Source organism: Misgurnus anguillicaudatus, chromosome 13 (assembly GCF_027580225.2).
Source record: "Misgurnus anguillicaudatus chromosome 13, ASM2758022v2, whole genome shotgun sequence".
NCBI lineage: Eukaryota > Metazoa > Chordata > Actinopteri > Cypriniformes > Cobitidae > Misgurnus > Misgurnus anguillicaudatus.
In genome coordinates this window covers 19,194,251-19,213,305 of record NC_073349.2, presented here as the reverse complement: position 1 = coordinate 19,213,305, position 19,055 = coordinate 19,194,251, and the positions used below count along the sequence as shown (strand labels likewise).

The 19,055-nt window shown below is 37.0% G+C and overlaps 1 protein-coding gene across 3 annotated transcripts; it reads right to left on the bottom strand.

Moving 5' to 3' along the window:
• Positions 1-51: 51 nt before the first annotated feature.
• pfkfb1 (6-phosphofructo-2-kinase/fructose-2,6-biphosphatase 1) lies at positions 52-13,157 on the bottom strand. 3 transcript variants are annotated; one of them, XM_055187714.2, is made up of 14 exons: positions 12,999-13,157; positions 7,551-7,676; positions 7,270-7,366; positions 6,238-6,304; positions 6,048-6,122; positions 4,667-4,723; positions 4,439-4,560; positions 4,103-4,310; positions 3,818-3,964; positions 3,633-3,737; positions 2,462-2,591; positions 2,294-2,356; positions 2,138-2,202; positions 52-1,272 (listed from the first exon to the last, which is right to left on the bottom strand). In XM_055187714.2, the coding sequence occupies exons 1-14, from the start codon at positions 13,048-13,050 to the stop codon at positions 1,213-1,215; spliced, it is 1,374 nt and encodes a 457-aa protein (XP_055043689.1). In that variant the 5' UTR covers positions 13,051-13,157; the 3' UTR covers positions 52-1,212. The 3 variants fall into 3 exon arrangements, with proteins under 3 accessions (XP_055043689.1, XP_073731401.1, XP_055043690.1); XM_073875300.1 differs by lacking the exon at positions 12,999-13,157 and adding an exon at positions 8,293-8,506; XM_055187715.2 differs by lacking the exons at positions 7,551-7,676; positions 12,999-13,157 and having other exon boundaries at positions 6,044-6,122; positions 7,270-7,342.
• Positions 13,158-19,055: the final 5,898 nt, after the last annotated feature.

The window sequence follows — 19,055 nt, the reverse complement described above, 5'->3', positions numbered from 1 at the left end:
TACGTGGACTTAAATCTCTGCTTAAAAGTGCCTACAACGAAATAAATATGACATATTTGGGATGTTTGAAAACATGTTTATTTACACATTTTAGCAAATATAAATTATAAAGACAAATTCCTTGAGATGAAGCATTGAGGTTATTTTTAGGACTGTGTCTCTAATACGTATTTATTAGTTTGGTTGCTGTCCATGGTACTAGTCACTAACTGAATCAGCTCCTTAATACCATTCTGACGAGATCATCAAATTGTCCCTCTAAGTCAAAATTTAAATTTTTACACAATATAAAATTTTCTTGAGCAAATATTGATAAAATTCTTACTTTTCAGTGCAATATTCATTTCAATTAAAAGGGGACATTTCACAAGACTTTTTTAGGTTGTCAAATAAATCTTTGGTGTCCTCAGAGTACGTATATGAAGGCCTAGCTCAAAATATAATTTAGATAATTTATTATAGCATGTTAAAATTGCCACTTTGTAGGTGTGAGCAAAAATGTGCCATTTTGGGTGTGTCCCCTTAAATGCAAATGAGCTGATCTCTGCACTAAATGGCAGTGTTGTGGTTGGACAGTGCAGTTTAAGGGGCGGTGTTATCCTCTTCTGACATCACAAGGGGAGCCAAATTTCAATTACTTATTTTTTCACATGCTTGCCAAGTATGGTTTACCCAAACTAAGTTACTGGGTTGATCTTATTCACATTTTCTAGGTTGATAGAAGCACTGGGGACCCAATTATAGCACTTAAACATGGAAAAAGTCAGATTGTCATGATATGTCCCCTTTAACACATCAACAGATTTTAAAAGGTTTAGCAGCAAACAACCAAAAATAACTTAAGTGGGGTCTAAAAGTTATCTTTTTGCACTTTCAAATTTAATAGAAATTCTTTAAAATATTAGTGTTTTCAAAATGCTCCAATGAAGTTGGAGCAAAACCTGATGAGGTGCTAAATAGGCATTATATCATATCGGCTTGCACTTGAAAGTGTTAATGTTAGTGTTTAATTGAAGGGAAAAACCTTTTGGACCCCACTATGTTTATACATCTTGAGGAATTCGGATAGATGAACATTCTTAAGTCTTTTAAAATGGTTCCTTTTTCCTACTGTACTAATGTAATAACACTTAATCTGATATATTTTGTTTCATTTGGCCAAAAAATGTTTCTGCATTGAATGGCTTCACTGTATACGTTCTTCCATTCAGGTTACAGATGTTCAGGGACAGTCCTGAGTGCATCTTCAGGGTTTCTTGTAACATTCACATCCGACAATGTAAAGAGTAAATCCCATTTAAACATCCATTAGTATTAAAGGACAAGTTAGGTATTTTACACTTAAATCCCTGTTTTCAGATTGTTTATGATGAAATAGAACGGTCTTGACTGAAATTTTGTCATATGCGCCTGCCCCGAGAATTTTCGGGTGTTTCTTGTATCACCTCCCATCTCTACAATGGGGAACAATCCTTCCTGAAATGCATTAAACTTTCGTTTACAAAGACGTGAAACTCACCGAGTGGTCAGGGGTGTTCACTGATATGCTCACACAAAAATCGCTGCAAAATACGCATTCCAACAGGTTTTATCGTAGTTTTTGTCCAACTCCATTGACTTGTATTAGATGTGCGGTGAGGTACGGTATTACTCCGCGCCGGGAACTTTGTTTGTATTCTTGCAATTGGCAAAGGTGGATTATCGCCACCAACTGGGCTGGCTGGAGTGTCTATTATTCAAGCTCTCAACGGAAGAATATACAGGTGTGAGGCGTTTGGAAAAATAGGTCCACAAGTTAACAACGAATGCTAAAACACCTGTTGGAAAACATCTTTTGCAGCGATTTTTGTGTGAGCATATCAGTGAACACCCCTGACCACTCGGTGAGTTTCACGTCTTTGTAAACGAAAGTTTAATGCCTTTTAGGAAGGATTGCTCCAGTGCACCTATACACTCATTGTAGAGGTGGGAGGTGATAGAACAAACACCCAAAAATTCTCGGGGCAGCCGCATATGTCGAAATTTCAGTCAAAACCGTTCTATATCATCATAAACAATCTGAAAACAGGGCTTTAAGTGTAAAATATCGAACTTGTCCTTTAAAAGAAAAAAAAGTTGCTGGATGTCTCAGACTTACAGGTGGTTTATCTCTGTGCGTGTTTACTGCTCTGATTTTCAAAAAGAACGACTCCACTTTGCATCCTGCAAGGACATAAAAACACAAAAATATGTACAGTATAAAACCATTTAATGCAAAAAAAAAATTTTTTGCAGTGTAGCTGTAGAGCCTCACCATACGCTAATGGAGTGAGTTTGAGAACAGTGTGCAGTGGACATTTCAGATATGGAAGATCATCTGTGTAGAGAAAAATAACACATAACTGTCAAAATCATGCTAAAACCGTGACTGCGTGTGTAGTCAGTGAGTTTAAAGCGGTGTCTGGCTGCTTTTGTTTTTGACCTGCACTTTTATCTAGAAAGTAGGCCAGTAGACATCGCATGACTGCCTGGTGGCAGATGACCAGAACGTTCTCCTGTCTCTCAAGCTCCATTATGACTGGCTCCAGACGGTGCACCAGGTCTTCATATGACTGCAGAATACATTTTCAGACTTTAAGTCATGATATGAATAAGCGAAAGAGTTTCATATAGTCAAAATAGTGGTAATCAACCAAACTTATAAATCATATAAAATGATAGCTTTTAGCTAAATAAATAATAGAGATGACAATCAACAAAGGCATAAGCCATGTAAAAGGCAAAGCAATAATCCTATTGTGAGAGAATTTGGGAGATTCAAATTGCATTCATATACAGTATTTGTTTTATTATCATATGGTTTCTTAACTGTGTGTTTCAACGCATTGTAATGCATATCTTAAAGTTGAATATTAATGTGTCTTCTGTCACCTGAACTGTTTTGCTGTAAAGTTGCAGTTCATCAAAAGAACACTGTGTGCATTGTCCTTTTGAACTAAATTTATTGCAAGTGCATCATTAAGTTTCCAAGAAAAGTGCAGTTGCATTAAAACAAAAATAACTTGCTCTGTAGCAAACAAAGCATACCTAATTGCTGATTGGTGGAAACTAAAAGGTTGAAACCAAAAACCAGACAATTGGTCAGCTCAAAATAGCAAATGTGACAGACACAGAATTAGTAGTTGGTGCTATGAGAAACATTAAGTCTAGGTATTAAAAGGTGTTTTAAAAAACATGAAATGTGTGTGTTGCAAGCTTGCAATGAAACTAGAAGAATAGGAATTGGGAGTTTGAAGTTTTAGTTCAGCTGGTACATCTTTTTGATGATCACCAGGCTGAGCCAGTATTGTATTAGTTGCTGTCTGATGTAATTCTTTAATAAAACTAATTAGTTTACATATCTCTCTACTGTATCCTTTATGCCATCTGAAAAATATCCACTATAACACTATAACAATAAATGCAATAAACAACTTTCTTAATCCTGCAGTGCATGCTGGGATCTTGCAAATCTTTATTAAATAAGCAACACTGATCACATTCAGGCTAGGTTTTTATGTAGTCATATTAGTATGTGTGACCCAAGCACTGTACGTTATATATATATATATATTGAAATCGTTTTTACAGTGTGAATGCTGATGTGGACTCACTTCGCCCTTTGGATATCGATAACGGTATTTATCCTGGTCTCGAAGTGCAAACTCCTCTGGAAAATTCAACTGAATCTCTTCATAGGTCAACTCCTCACATACACCCTTAAATGAGCAAAAATAACAATTTACCTCTGATACGCTTTCATTTTATTTTATAAAACAATAATAGATGAAACACTTACTGCATCTATTTCATTCAATGCCTTCCACTGTTCATAAGGGACACCCAGTGTCTCCGCTGTCTGTATGGTTCTTTTCATGTGACTGGTCCACACCTTCAGATCCTTGATGGCTTGACCCCTGATGAACTCTGACAGGGCACTAGCGTACTAAACGATAAAAAGGACTCGATAAGTTTAATATCTGCTCATCCAAATCGAAGAAGAAGATTTGAACGACACTGCATTTTTTAATTTAAGATAACAAAAACAGCACTGTATGTGAATTGTTTAGTATGTTTAAAACACCTTCTGGCCCGCTGAGGATAAGCCTGAGTCTCCACCAATTCTTCCGAGCAGGTTGAGCTCACTCTCTCCGTGACGGCTCAGATAGATGGATCGAGGAGTGACGTGGATGTTCATGAGGTAATACACAATTCGACTCTGTATGTGGTCCTGCACCCGGTTCACAAGATACCGTGAGCCCACATTAAAGATCTTTATGAAAGAAAGGTGTCTATGAAACAGACCACAAAGAAAGAGTTGAGCATGCATAGAAGGTAAATGAACATAACTTAAAAAAAATGTTTGTTGTATGTAAAACAGTTTATAACAGCAGTTCATTTTAAGTTAAGACTTGTATACTTGTCTTTCTCCTCGTCCATGGGCACATAAGAGATTCTGTAACAGTCAATACGCTTCAGAAAGTCCACCAGCGCTTCCTCTTTGTCGTAATCTTCGTAATCTGGACTGTTTAACTTTACTTGCTGTAAAAAACAAACATCAAAAGGGCATCAAAATTTAATACAGTATCTAATGTTGTTCCCAAAAAGATAAAAAAAAATCTAGACTGGACAGTTGTTTTAATCTTACCATTATATTTGCCTCGATGATTTCTGGGTCATCACAAATGGATTCAATGAAAAACACCTGGAGAAAACATTTGTTAAACCTAGTTAATGAAAAACAATTAAATGTGCTATTTTGATGATGGGCAATTCTATGCAAATGTCAAAATTTGCATAAAAAGTAAAGTTTTACCTAAGGTTTTTAACCACACTGATTTCTTAAATGTCAATATTTGGTTGTTTAAATATACATGCAAAGTCTCTGATAAAGTTTTTAAAGAATTTTTTAATTATTTTCCATAGTTAACCCCTTAGGTGGCACAAATACCCTTTTTTTTAAAGTGTCTTGTTTCAAAGAAGACACTTTGGGGGTTTTCACAGAAGTGCCAGGAGGTAAAAATATTAAATAAATACATTTTTATAGCAGTTTACATTTATTCTAATAAATAAAAATAATTTCATAACATATTAATTTTATAAATGAAATTATAAAAATGTAAATGTTTCCCAAAAGTAATAATGCAAACATTAAGTGCAGCCATAAGTCTCAAGCAGTTCTGATCAAAATTTCAAGTTAAAATCACAAAAAATGAGGTTTGTGTCACACTTTTAATGGTTTTACCAACAACGGCCACTAGGTGTCAACGGTTTGCAGCATACTCTTGTCACAAATGATTAAATTACTGTCACTGCATTATTATTACTGCAAAAGGGTTTTGAAATATGAAAACTACATTCTGAGAGCTTTCCAGTGATATATAGTTTGTCATGATTTTTTAGGTTTAGAGTAGGGTTGTAGTGTTATAAATATGTAAAAACAAATTAGCCCTACCTGTGGCCCCGTGATTTCTTAAATGTCAATATTTGGTTGTATAAATATCCATGCAAAGTCTCTGATAAAGTTTTTAAATTATTTTAGATAGTTAAGAGTGTGCACATTTCTGAATTGTCACGTGCATAACAGAGAAATGTCACGTCCATAACGTTGTTCCTTCCCCAAAACTGCACACACAAAAATGTATATAAATATTATTTGTTCTTTGAAGAGTCATCCCTTCTCCATTTGTGGTGTATTATTGCTTCTGGTTTGTGCATTTTAATTCACAGAAACTATGTTGTCTCCCAAAAACGTTTGTCCAACGTTATGTCACATCCATAACTCGTGTATTTTGCCTCATCTAACACAGAAAACATCAGGGGTTCAGGAAAATATAAACAGATGGTTCAATATAAACAGTTTGTTTCCCCTTTCTTCATATTCTGCACTTAGTTAGATGCCAATTGTGCATATGAAATGTTTAATCTGTCAATATTATGTGGCTTTGTGGATGTGATGTGACAAAGATGCAATCCAGATTTTTATGCACATATCAAAGGGGATAATTTAAAAAAAACTCTGCACCTGCCTTGTAGCCCCTCTCCTTGGCAAAACTGATGATGATCCCTCTTCTCTCTCTTGTGGTGTTGGTGGCATCAAAAACCTGTGAAGAATATTTGTCACAGATTGATTTCCCCCCTAATGATAGGATATCTCATGAACAACACTACAGACAGTCCCGGATTAACATGTTTAGATAATAATCCAAATTCACTTACTGCTACTTGTCCCTGCTCTTTAGTGAAGTAATTGGCAACGTCCTTGAGGGCATTTGAGGCACAAGCCCTGAATGCATAAACAAACACAGAAATGCATAAATTACAAATGTACTATTTTATGTATTGTTAGTGATAAAGGACACTATCACTTAAAGGAATAGTTCACCCAAAAATGAAAATAATGTTAATAATTACTCACCCTCATGTCGTTTCAAACTCGTAAGACCTCCGTTCATCTTTTTAACACAGTTTAAGATATTTTATATTTAGTCCGAGAGCTTGTTGTCCCATCATTGAAAATCTATGTACGGTATACTGTCCATGTCCAGAAAGGTAATAAAAACATCATCAAAGTAGTCCATGTGACATCAGTGGGTCAGTTAAATATATTTGGTCCAAAAATAACAAAAATGTAGACTTTATTCAGCATTGTCTTCTCTTCCGCGTCTATTGTGAAGCGCATGCACGAGACCAAAGTCACATGACTGCAGTGACGCGGATGACGTGCTATCCTCAGACATGTTTGCAAAGTTTTTTTTTTCAAACTTACAGCGTTTGTCTCTATCACACTGTAAACGAAGTCCGGGTGCACAAAAAAAACAGCTTGGGCGCACCAGATAACAGGTCAGCCGCGTCACTGCAGTACGTGACTTTAGTCTCGTGCATGCGCTTCACAACAGACGCGGAAAAGAAGACAATGCTAAATAAAGTCGTCATTTGGACCAAAATGTATTTTCGATGCTTCAACACATTCTAACTGACCCACTGATGTCACATGGACTACTTTGATGATGTTTTTATTACCTTTCTGGACATGGACAGTATACCGTACATAGTTTTTTAATGGAGGGTCAGATAGCTCTCTGACTAAATATATCTTAAACTGTGTTCCGAAGATGAACGGAGGTCTTACGAGTTAGGAACGACATGAAGGTTAGTCATTAATGATATTATTTTCATTTTTGGGTGAACTATTCCCTTTAATAACTTCTAAATGCAGAGCATGTTACAGCAGCAAACTTTAAGTCTTACCTTCGGATTTTCATGGCCTCTTCATTGTCCGGACGGAAAAATTCATAGTTCTTGTATGTCTGCACTGCCTCTCTTCGATACTGACCCACATTAAAGACTAGGGATAAAACAAAATAAATTTGTTAGACAAACATTTTTAAACATACATTAAATTATTATTCTGTGTCACCATACATACAGTCAGTGCTAGTATATAAAATAAAATAAAAAAATTCTTGAGCTTCTGATTACCCGCGTATGATCAGATTCAGCATGCATATAATTACAGTGAATACACTTACCTTGAGTTGGTACGCCAATCCAGTTGAAGTAACGGGTTAACTTTTTGGAGATATACGTTTTTCCCCTTGCTGGCAGTCCAACCATCACAATTATCGTAGGACAGTTTGTAAACTGAGGTCGTGAAGCTGGGGACCAAATGATGACACTGAAAGTCAATTTTAAGTACGATATGATCATTTTAAGGGTTAGAGATGTGTATTATTTAGATGTCAATGTAAATTTATTATGATCAGACAGCTCAGCATATTAAACCTTTATCTAGAAGAAAAGATAACATGTTTAAAAAGAGCAAAAACGATAAAAAACACAGACAGCAACATTGACAGATCTTACATTCTACATACAAAAGACTGTAATCTATATTATTTTCCTTTGGAAAGAGGATTGATTCAGATAGCAGTGAGAGACCAGGGCCATGAAAACTACTGAAAGAAAATCTCACAGCAACCAAGATATCACATGATTTTAAAAGCAAAGCATTTCATTGTCCTTTTCATTCCCACAGCTGTAGGCACAGTTGTCCTAAGAACACAAATTGCAGCTAGGCCAATCTTCCAGATCTGACATTATTAAGATGTAAACAAGGCCAAAGTTCACAAAGCCAGGTTGATCATCAACAAGACATTTACACACTTTTGATTCACAAACATTTGCAGAGGAGGAAAAATTCAAAGCGGTCTAGCAAAAAAGACAAGGCAAGAAGAGGAAAAGCCAGGTGATTTAAGGTTTCCCTTCACTCACAGCCTCTTCTTTGGCCTGGGGATGTCTTCATCCATGGCACCCATATCTTTGGCAGGGGTGTCTGGGTGAGCTGCTCCTGCTCAGAGGACATATCCATAGGCTCTTTCTTGCCGAAAGTGTGTTTAGGACCTACTGTTGTCTCTGAGAGAGAGTTGGGTGGGAGGCAAGACACAGTTTGTGTGGTGGAGACGAGTGTCATTAAAGAACAGACACAGTTCTTTTCACCAGTATGACATTGAACATTGATATGAACCCTCTATAAAATCTGAGTCGTTGTATATTATTAATCAAGATTGTATGTTGAGATATGAATGTAAAGATGTTCCTTAGTAATTTAAAGTCCTCATAAAAATGAGCGTATAAGGCGCTATTTTAAAAGCAGCCAATGATTCACATTGTGTGTTATGCTTTTGACGTCTGGGAAAACGCGTATATTTCCGGGTGGTATAAAACATTAAAGGTATAGCAGAAGTATTTTTAAAGGTATTTTTCTGGGTGGATCATCAAGACTATCGATCATCCTAGTAGTCAATCATTCTGGTGATATGTTTACGTAAGGCCATCATCGTGTCGCTTTCTGCACATGCGCACTTTCAGGTGTATATGTGTGTTGAGCTACGGTTTTAGCCATTCATTGAAGCTCGCATTCTCACCGGTTTTTTTTTAAATGTCTGAGGGTCGCAAGAGAAAAAGTGTTTACGAATTGTATGACAAGAAGAGAAAGGCATCAGAAGAAAGAAACAAAACCAGAGTGTTTTTGGGAAAATATTTCACACGCTGGCGTGCGCTATAAGCACAGGTCGTGAAGTTTCTACACGACAGGTAAAGGTTAGCATGCTATTTGGAGAAATCCATAAAATCACCGCTAGTAAATGTTGATGTAAGCTATGATTAGCGATGCTAGCCCTGGCACAAGTCACGAACCATGCAGACACGGTACACATCTCAATGTATGAGCCATGCCGACAGCAACTTGTAAACAGAACGTGGACGAGAAGAACTAGGCTCTCGTGCACACCTTTAATAGGTGTTCCCTCTCGGGAGCAGGTAGAGTGTTTTTTTTTTTCCGCTACACCTTTAAAGGAATATTCCATTTTCTTAAAAGAAAAATCCAAATAATTTACTCACCACCATGTCATCCAAAATGTTGATGTCTTTCTTTGTTCAGTCGAGAAGAAATTATGTTTTTTGAGGAAAACATTGCAGGATTTTTCTCATCTTAATGGACTCCAACAGAGCCCAACATTTAATGCTTAACTCAACACTTAACAGTTTTTTTCAACGGAGTTTCAAAGGACTATAAACAATCCCAAACGAGGCATAAGGGTCTTATCTAGCAAAACGATTGTCATTTTTGACAAGAAAAATAAAAAAGATGCTCTTTTGCGTAGTGACGTAGGGAGGTCACGTGTTACATATATAAAACGCAAATTTGCGGACCATTGTAAACAATGAACTGACACAAAGACATGAATTAGTATCAGTTGACATACAACAACGTCGGAACGGTCCTCTTTCAACACACTTGTAAACACTGGGGCGGAGTTTCGCGTTCGTCCTCTGTGACCTTTTGACGTCATGTCGTATTGCGTGGGGTCACGCTGGCGCATCACGACCGGATCTAGACGACAAGTTGTGGTTTAAAAGTGCATATTTTTATTTTTCTTGTCAAAAACGACAATCATTCCGCTAGACAAGACCCCCACGCCTCGCTTGGGACCGTTTATAGTCCTTGATACTCTGTTGAAAAAAACTGTTAAGTGCCGAGTCAAGTACCAAATGTTGGGCTCCACCAAAGCCCATCAAAATGAGAAAAATCCTGCAATGTTTTCCTCAAAAAACATAATTTCTTCTCGACTGAACAAAGAAAGACATCAACATTTTGGATGACATGGTGGTGAGTAAATTATCTGGATTTTTCTTTTAAGAAAATGGAATATTCCTTTAACGTTGCATCCGAAATTGCCTACTTCCATACTAGGCAGTGAGTAGTATGGCCAAATATATAAAAGGTACTCTAATTCAGTACTGTCATAGTATGCGATTTCAAATGCAGGAGAAGGGTTCCATTTTAGATGATGCTATCCTTAAAAATTACCCTGTACAAGAGTACATAGTGCATAGTGTACAGTATGTCATTTGAAACAGAACTTCAGTCCCCCTTCTGGTAGTCTTTCATTATGTCAAATGCCCATCAAGTTAGGGTATTTTGTAGGGATGCACCAATATGACTTTTTGTGGCCGATACAGATTTAATAAACAGACAACTATTGGCCGATACTGCACATACTTGCGGTAAGGATTTAATTTTATTAGCTGTAGAGTAACTTGTTGGGTTACACTAGTATTTATGTTAGCAGGCCAGTGTAACAAGCTAGTCAGCTAAGTTGTTAGCTTGTGTTAGCTAAATAACTGCACAAGTACACATATCATTAGACAATTATTTACGTATTTCTGTAATTAAGACAGCATATATTTTATAAAACGATGTTGTGGGATTTTCAATTAGGAACTGAATAGTAAAAAAATTTAATGTTATTCCAGCCAACAAAATTACTTAGGGGTTCAAATGAGGGCGAATTTTATGAGGGGCCTGAAACTTTAACGACAACAGATTCCAGATTGACGATGTCTCTTGTGTGCACGCAGACCTGGGAGAAGAAAAAACTTGCATGATGGGGTAGGGAAAAAAGTCAGATAGCTGTGCTGATACAGAAATTTAATAACTTAATAACACACCTGTACCCAGGCCTGGAAATGGGGGAATGCGGGGGAACGGAGTCCGTTGAGTAATTTCGGGGGAATGCGGGGGAACGGAGTCCGTTGAGTAATTTTTGGAACTGAATGGCATTTAAAAATTACAACTATTATTTTATAATGCATCATCAAGCTTGTCACATAACACTTCACAATAATAGTGGCACTGTATGACTGATGTATCCGTCCAGTTGAAAAAAAATCTACTTTTCAGAATTCCAATTCGAAAGCGCGTTGGAATGAACGAGGGGAAGCAACGCAACTGCATTTTTCGTGCCGTAGCTTATTGGACGCTAAATTAGGGTAAACATAAGAAATTGTAATGTTAGTCATTTTAAACCCATCTAAGAAGTCATCTAAATCCCCCCCCCCCAAACTAGAGTCCCCCCATTAAATATCTGCCATTTCCAGTCCTGACTGTACCAGTACCAATAGAGGCCAATAGTTTTAAAGGTTTTAAATTATTATTATAAATATGATCTCCTAGAAGTGTAGTGTGTAAAAATAGCAATTGTGTTGTGATTGTGACTCAGTTCAAAATAATCACAAAGCATGAGTTCTGATGCATTTGTCTGATCCTTTTGATTCCAGGATATATGCTCTGATCACCGGTTGTTTTTGAACAATGCTTTTATCCGCTGATACCGATTATGGACTGATATATCAGTGCCTCTCTAAAAATTACAGTATGCTATACAGCTTTTAACATTGTTATCATAATAATAAAAGTGGTAACATTTTTGCATCCATGTATATATCAAGATAAAAAATAAAGCTGCTAAACTGTTGTGTTCACAGCCTTTTCAGGATGTGGTAAATAACAAGATAGGCAAAGTGCAGACATTTACCCACAAGTATCATGCCCGGTCTCTGCTTTCCTGGTAAAAAGGTGTCACCAATATACCCTATTAATGCAACATCCTATTTTGCTGAACAGCTTGTTCTGAGCACTATATAATAGAGCTATATACTATAGGTGCTAAAGAGAGAAGTAGGCACATAATTCTCAAAAAAACAAAAACAATGCAGTAATATCATTATCTGGAGCAGCACATGAACCGGACGCAAACATGCTGGGCGCCATGCATGCATGCATGCACGGTTGTTCCCCAGATGTGGCCCATACCATGGCCACCAATGCTCTCCAACATGCAAAAAAACACATACAGTCGCACACAATGTCAACATTAGGAATGGGTCATAAAATCTAAGTATGGTTTGAAATTAGATATGTAATATGCAAAATGTGTACTGGGGCTGAGCCTGTGTGGTTGGGGAAAAAAACCTACAGGTCAATAATCTTACTGTGGAAATGATGTAGGCTAGTCTTGTGAAACTAGATAACAGTGTGGGTAAAGCTTCTCGTAAATCTAGATAAAAGTAGCTAAAATGTGACGTTTTTGAGGAGCAGACGAGAAAGGAGATGTGGCAACTGCAGAAGGGAAGTAGAAAGTAGGATGAGATTATTTAAGGATAATATTACACATTACAAATACTTTTTAGTGAACAGGGGTAAAAATAACTTAATATTTCAAAAACATTTGCATTCGTAATTCCAGTTTTCTTAAACTTCAGGCGCAGTTATTGCGTGCACTTATTCAGAACTTTTGTCATTTCCTTAACACCGATATTTGACACCCCCACCCACCCCCAATTCGGACAACTTCCTTGATGTCACACACCACACTATGACCACATGTGTTGCTCTTGCTACATAGAAAAGACATAAACAAATGATCACATTTGTCTGTAGATTGTCCTGTATAATTTGCTTCTAAGAAAGTCGCAGTAGAGTTAAAAGTATTTTGTTGCGCCAACATTAGATGTATTTAAATTATTACTTTTACATCAACATGATTGATTTGTAAGTCACAGTTATATTCGGACCGTCCAGTTTTCCACAAATCTGTACTCTTAAATCTTTACAGTTGTTTTCTCTTTGAACTCACCTGCACTGTCACAGCGTGTTCGTCGGCGGAAGTCCTTCTGTGGTCCATCCATAATTCGGGAACAAAACCAGATAACCGTAATTGTTATTCCCAGAGGTCTATGACCAGTGTGCACATGTGTTTTAGATGCCCATTTTAATGCAACTGAACCAGAGAAGCCGTTTCATCCCCCTCCCAATTCCCCCCATGTACTGATGACACAGACACATGATCTGTGCAGCCTGGCCTTTAATGTCTGCCAGAACATGGGTTCACTTGCCCGCCAAGCACAAACTGCACACAACAACAGCAAAGGTTATGTTGCTGCCTTTTAACGTTAATTCGTTTACTCTCAATGTCTGCTAACCATACACAATCAATAAGTCTATATATAATACACACAACTTTAGGTTAATATTTTAGCTGATATCTGGTTTTGTTATTAGAACAAAAGAATAGTAATAATAATATAGCAAATATATTTTTATAATCAATAGATATCCAACAGGGCCAGAATTATGCCTCAAAATTATGTAAACAACAAGCTTGGTCCAGCGGTGAATTCGCGTAGAGATGGGAGTTTTCTTTATAAATTACCTTCAATGTGGATATGAATCGACGTTACAGGACTCATAAATCATGTTTACGGATGACGTATTGAAATTGTTTTATAACCATTACATTATAATGTAAGCCACCAGTGTGGCTGACAAGCAACCCAATGAAAGCAACGACAGAACCGCGTGCTAAACGCTACAAACAGTACTTCCGCATACGGTGCTGCACAGATCGATTGGCGAGTGACGTCAAAATATCACGAGAGTAACGAAACAGTACTTGTTTTGAATCGCTCTTGCGATACTTTGATGTCACACGCCGATCTGTCTGCGCAACACCAAACACACGTCAAACACACTTATGGTTTTTATGGCAGCAAAAGCAGAAACCAAAGATAACATGTGTCCGGACGGTTGCATAAACTGCTTAGTCTTACAAAATTAGACATTTTTTTTCTTCAGGACTTGTCATAAAGTCAGCTTTAAAAAAGGTAGATTGGTCTGACTAATTCGAGGCTGAAAAGTGTTTATTCCTAACTAATTGCTAGTTTGTCAGATTATTTAACTTGGTGGCTATGTTTATTTGACTGGCAACTGAACATAATGCCATTGACAAAGCAACCCTATGAATAGTGTTTTTAAAAATATGAATTATCTGAAATCAAGAATTGTTGAGAACATTTGGGATGATGCAAATCAGGCCCGACTCCAGATATGAGATGAAAAGTGGGCCAAGTGATATTCCAGATGAGCCGGTCGGATGGGGGGGGGGGGTCTTTAATGCTTTAATCTCATGTCTATAGTTTTAATATCATATAATATCATATATCTAAGACAATTGTTAGGGTTGTTTGTTATTGTTGTGTTTTCTTCATTTTTAATATTTTTTGTAAATATTTTGGAACTATTTAGTTTAACTTTAGAATTATTCTCATGTCTGTTAATAACATTACAGATTTTTGGCCAAAAGATTGGCTGTTATGTGATGTGGGGCCAGGGTGGGCCAAGCCGATTGGGAGGGCCAGGCCCACTCTGGCCCCCAGTGGAGCTGGGCGTGATGCAAATATATGAAAAAAATACATAACATTGTGGCTGGTGATTTTTGGACATTTTAATGCAAATTGAGGATTTTGAAGACAGAAGCAAATCACAAACAGCTCTTGAACAACAAACACTTTTATTAAACAAAACTGAAGGTAAAAAACAGAGACCTACAAAGGGGCAAAGACAACAAATTAACAAGCAACACTTAACTAGACTTGGTTTAACTTGACTCAAACCATAAAACTCCAGTAACATAATAAGGCACACAAGACAAGTACCAATCCAAGACAGCAAACACGAGGGCATTAAATAGGGCAGAAAATAATGAGAGCAACAGGTGAGGGGTATGAAACAATAACAAGATAATATTCAGGAGACAAGGTGCAGGGTCAAGAAATAACAAGAGAGCACTTAGAGACAGAGCGCAGTTATGCAAATTTGAAAACCACGCCCACCTGGGGGGAAACAATCCAACCATCTCTATTGACTTTGTATTGCGAGAGGCCGCCTCCTTGTCATTTCTGGCTTATAACAAAAACAGAATAATGCCTAAAAGCTGCTGTGTGACAATATGTACAGCTAACAAGCCAAAGAACCCAGAAATAAGTTTTTATAAGCTGTCGAGCGGTAAAACCCATCCTTTAAGGAGAATAAAGTGGATCGCCAACTACGTTTCCTCCTAGTAGACGCAGTTCTACTAATATGAGTACTATGAAAAGTTGCATGTTTTCACTTTTGTGTCTTTAAATGCTGTTTTTTGGGGGGGTCGACAGCTTATTTACAGATTAAACTTAAAAACAGAATAATACCTAAAAGCTGCTGTGGGACAAGGTGTACATCTAACAAGCAAAAAAAAAAAAAAACATAAATAAGTTTTTATAAGCTGTCGACCTCAAAAAAACCAGCGTTTAAAGACACAAAAATGGAAACAGGCAACTTTTCATAGTACTCCTATTAGTAAAACTGCCTCCACTAGGGGTAAATGTAGTCGGCGATCCACTTTATTCTCCTTAAAGGCTGGGCTTTATGGCTCGACAGCTTATATAAACTTATTTCTGGGTTCTTTGGCTTGTTAGCTGTACATATTGTCACACAGCAACTTTTAGGCATTATTCTGTTTTTTGTTATAAGCCAGAAATGACAAGAAGGCGGCCTCTCGCAATACAAAGTCAATGGAGACGGTTGGATTGTTTTCCCCCTCGGTGGGCGTGGTTTTCAGGTTATGACGCGCTGCGCTCTGTCTCTATGGCACACCAAAACAAACAGTGGCCATGTGCTTCCACACAAACACGTGGGACCTGGCATGATCCCGTCACAAAGAGCTAGAAAACTATGACAAGGAAGACAGGATCATGACACATGGTGTTTCTCAAAACAATGTAAATACAGTATTTATGTATTTTTACCCCAAAATTCCCAACACACGTATAATTCAGCAGTTCATCAACCACATAGCCAAGCAAATGCACATTATAATATTTAAAGGTGCAGTGTGTAAACTTTAACGGCATCTAGTGGTGAGGTTGCGAATTGCAACCAACAGCTTAGTCCACAGATCACCCCTCGCTTTTGAAACACATAGAGAAGCTACGGTACCAGCCACCCGACAAACATGTCATCGTCTGAGACAACTTAGTAAAAAAAATTGTCCGTTAAGGGCTTCTGTAGGAAAATGGCAGCACAAAATGGCAACTTCCATGTAAGGGGATCCTCGGTGTATGTAGATAAAAAGGTGTCGTTCTAAGGTAATAAACACATAATGGTTCATTATGAAAGGTCTTTATACACCCCTGATAATATAGTTTTGTATGGTATTTTGCATTTCTGTCAAAAGATCCTTCTAAAAATTACACACTGCACCTTTAAAACCCACATTACGAGGCAAATTGTTTTTCTTACCAATCATTTGTGTGCATTCCCTGCGAAAAAACAATATCACCATCACAGAAAGTCTATTGGTTTTATTGGGAATGTATTGGTACTAATGGAATATGGCCCAAAACACACTACAATGTACTGGTTTTAATGGTAAAAGCTAAGGGTTCCTATTGGTATTTTAATGGAAACCATTACAATTTTCTGTAATGGTTTTATTGTTTTTTTTTTTCAGCAGGGTTGTCAGGTATTCGCTAACCTTCGGCGATGTCCTCACCAGACTCTGAGGCCCGAAACGAAGTTTTTTTTTCAGGTTCAGATAATAGTCTATAATTAAATAAATTCACTCTGAGACTTGTTTAAAAGAAATTTACGAATCACCATATGCAAATGGCTTCGGTTTAATAAACGAAGTTTAAAAATAACAGCGAGCAGTCTTCACCGCAAGGTTCAGCCTCGAACCCCTTGGTTACACAAAGAAATATTCAAGACCTCTCCTTATTTGGACATAAATTCACCACACCTTTTCTAGGTACTAGATGAGGCGTATACACATATATCATATCAAGAAAACAAAATGTACCCGGTGTAACACTGTTTGTGCTTTCAACGTGTACTCTTCAACATGAGGCTTCAACATCTGTTGTCCAAAGGTCACAATGTACAACATCTCAACACTCGTACAGCGCTGGAGATTTAGACTGCTTGTCCGTTACAAATATAATGTTTGTATTTAAACAAAAATGTGTTAACTCATTAAAGTTAAATTAGCTCTTTTCTTTCCTTTCTTGTCCTCTTTGTCTTTTATCTTCTGCAAACCTTTTGCAATCAAATTACTTAAATTGCTTTAAATATGCTGTGGTTAAACTTCAGAGGAGGGTGTATGAAATAAAGACAAAAACTTTTCTTGTATGTCTTTTGTGAAATACAGTCTCTGTGGCAGAGGTGTAAAGTACTTGAGTAATTTTACTTGATTACTGTACTTAAGCATTATTTTTGGGGATTTTTACTTTACTTGAGTACAATTAAAAATCAGTATTTACTTTTACTTAATTACATTTTTTAAAGAAAAAAAGTACTTTTTACTCCTTACAATTTTATTTACAGTCAAAAAGTACTTCTATTTTAGAGATCTATTTTTGCTAGCTCTGTCAAACCAATTTAATTGCGCTGATGGTCAGTTTAATTGAAATTTTATTTATTCTGGAGCCTGAGAAATTGGCCAACAGTTCATCTAATGATGAAGATTTTTTGCTTCTTTGACACCGACAACACATGAAGTGTGACACGTTTCCTTCTGTTTGCAGCCTCTCTATCAAGACTAATACCTTGTTCACACTGTCAGTCCAAATTTTGGTGCATTTCTAATTTGACAGACTCACTGTCCACATTGTGTATCACGACTGTTCGAATCCTATCTGTGCATCCTGTAGCCTTTTTCCGGATCTGCACTGTTTCTATGGCAATGACGTCGCGCTGACATGACAATCTGCCTCGACGTCTGACGTGTTTTATGTGACGTGACAGCACAACGTGACCGAAAAGCTACACAAATGCGATCAGGGCGGTAAGACTGAAATGGATTACAAACCACCTCTGGATGTAGCCTGAAACGGAGTAGAAAAACAGATTTTATGTGGTTTTTAGTCGTTCACCGTTCTAAATGTGATTGGATTCCCGGATTTGGCCTTATAGTGTGAACAAGGTCTAATACACCTCTTCCTGCATCAGCCTCCTGTGAGAGGCTTGATATAGCTTGAAATTTAAGTTAAGTTCGAGGTTTTACAATTTTGAGTAGCATGTTGCATACTAAAATTCATTGTCATTGTCACGGATCTCCACACTTTTCTGTGTCTGTATCACAGACCCTCCCCTCCGTGTCAGTTTCACATATTGGTTACTCAATTGTTTTTCCTATTTTCTTACCATTTTGCGTGGGTTTGGGGTTAGAACGACTTTCTGTAACATAAAATGACATCCAAACCCAACTCCTAACCCTAACGTCAGGCGACAATTGTTTAAAAGTCTGAAAAAAAATAGTATAAACCAATAGTTAAAGTGATATCCTAACCCAAAGCCCAATTCTAACCCCAAACCCACGCGAAAACGGTTTAAAAATAGGAAAAACCATTGAGTAAAAAACTGACACGTAAAAGAAAGTCTGTGGTACAGACACAAAAAATGCGGAGATCCGTGACAACGACACGGATAAATGAGCAAAACATTCTGTGGCTATACATGTTGGAAATTATGTAGTCTTATAGTTTGATAATGAAATACAATTAAATACAAACAGTTGTAAAGGATGAAACCTTGTATGTGGTTCATTCACTTCATGTTTTTAGAGAAAGCTTAAACATGAATCTCTCATTTTCCTTCTTCCGGTTACTTTTACTTTTTTAATACTCAAGTACAATTTTAATGTGGTACTTTTTTACTTTTACTCAAGTATAATTCTGGCCAGATACTTTTACTTTTAATTGAGTAAAATTTACACTCAGTACTTGTACTTTCACTTAAGTAAAATTTTTGAGTACTTTTTACACCTCTGCTCTGTGGCTTAAACATAAAAAAGCTATTCTGACAGAAAAACATAAAAAGC

What these genes read in the sequence shown, in the direction of transcription:
- pfkfb1 (XM_073875300.1), bottom strand. Translation starts at nt 8,491, where the DNA reads ATGACACTCGTCTCCACCACACAAACTGTGTCTTGCCTCCCACCCAAC. An exon ending in GATTGGCGTACCAACTCAAG is followed by an intron (nt 7,367 to 7,550) that starts GTAAGTGTATTC and finishes TTTTATCCCTAG; the next exon opens with TCTTTAATGTGGGTCAGTAT. An exon ending in GAGGCCATGAAAATCCGAAG is followed by an intron (nt 6,305 to 7,269) that starts GTAAGACTTAAA and finishes TTATGCATTCAG; the next exon opens with GGCTTGTGCCTCAAATGCCC.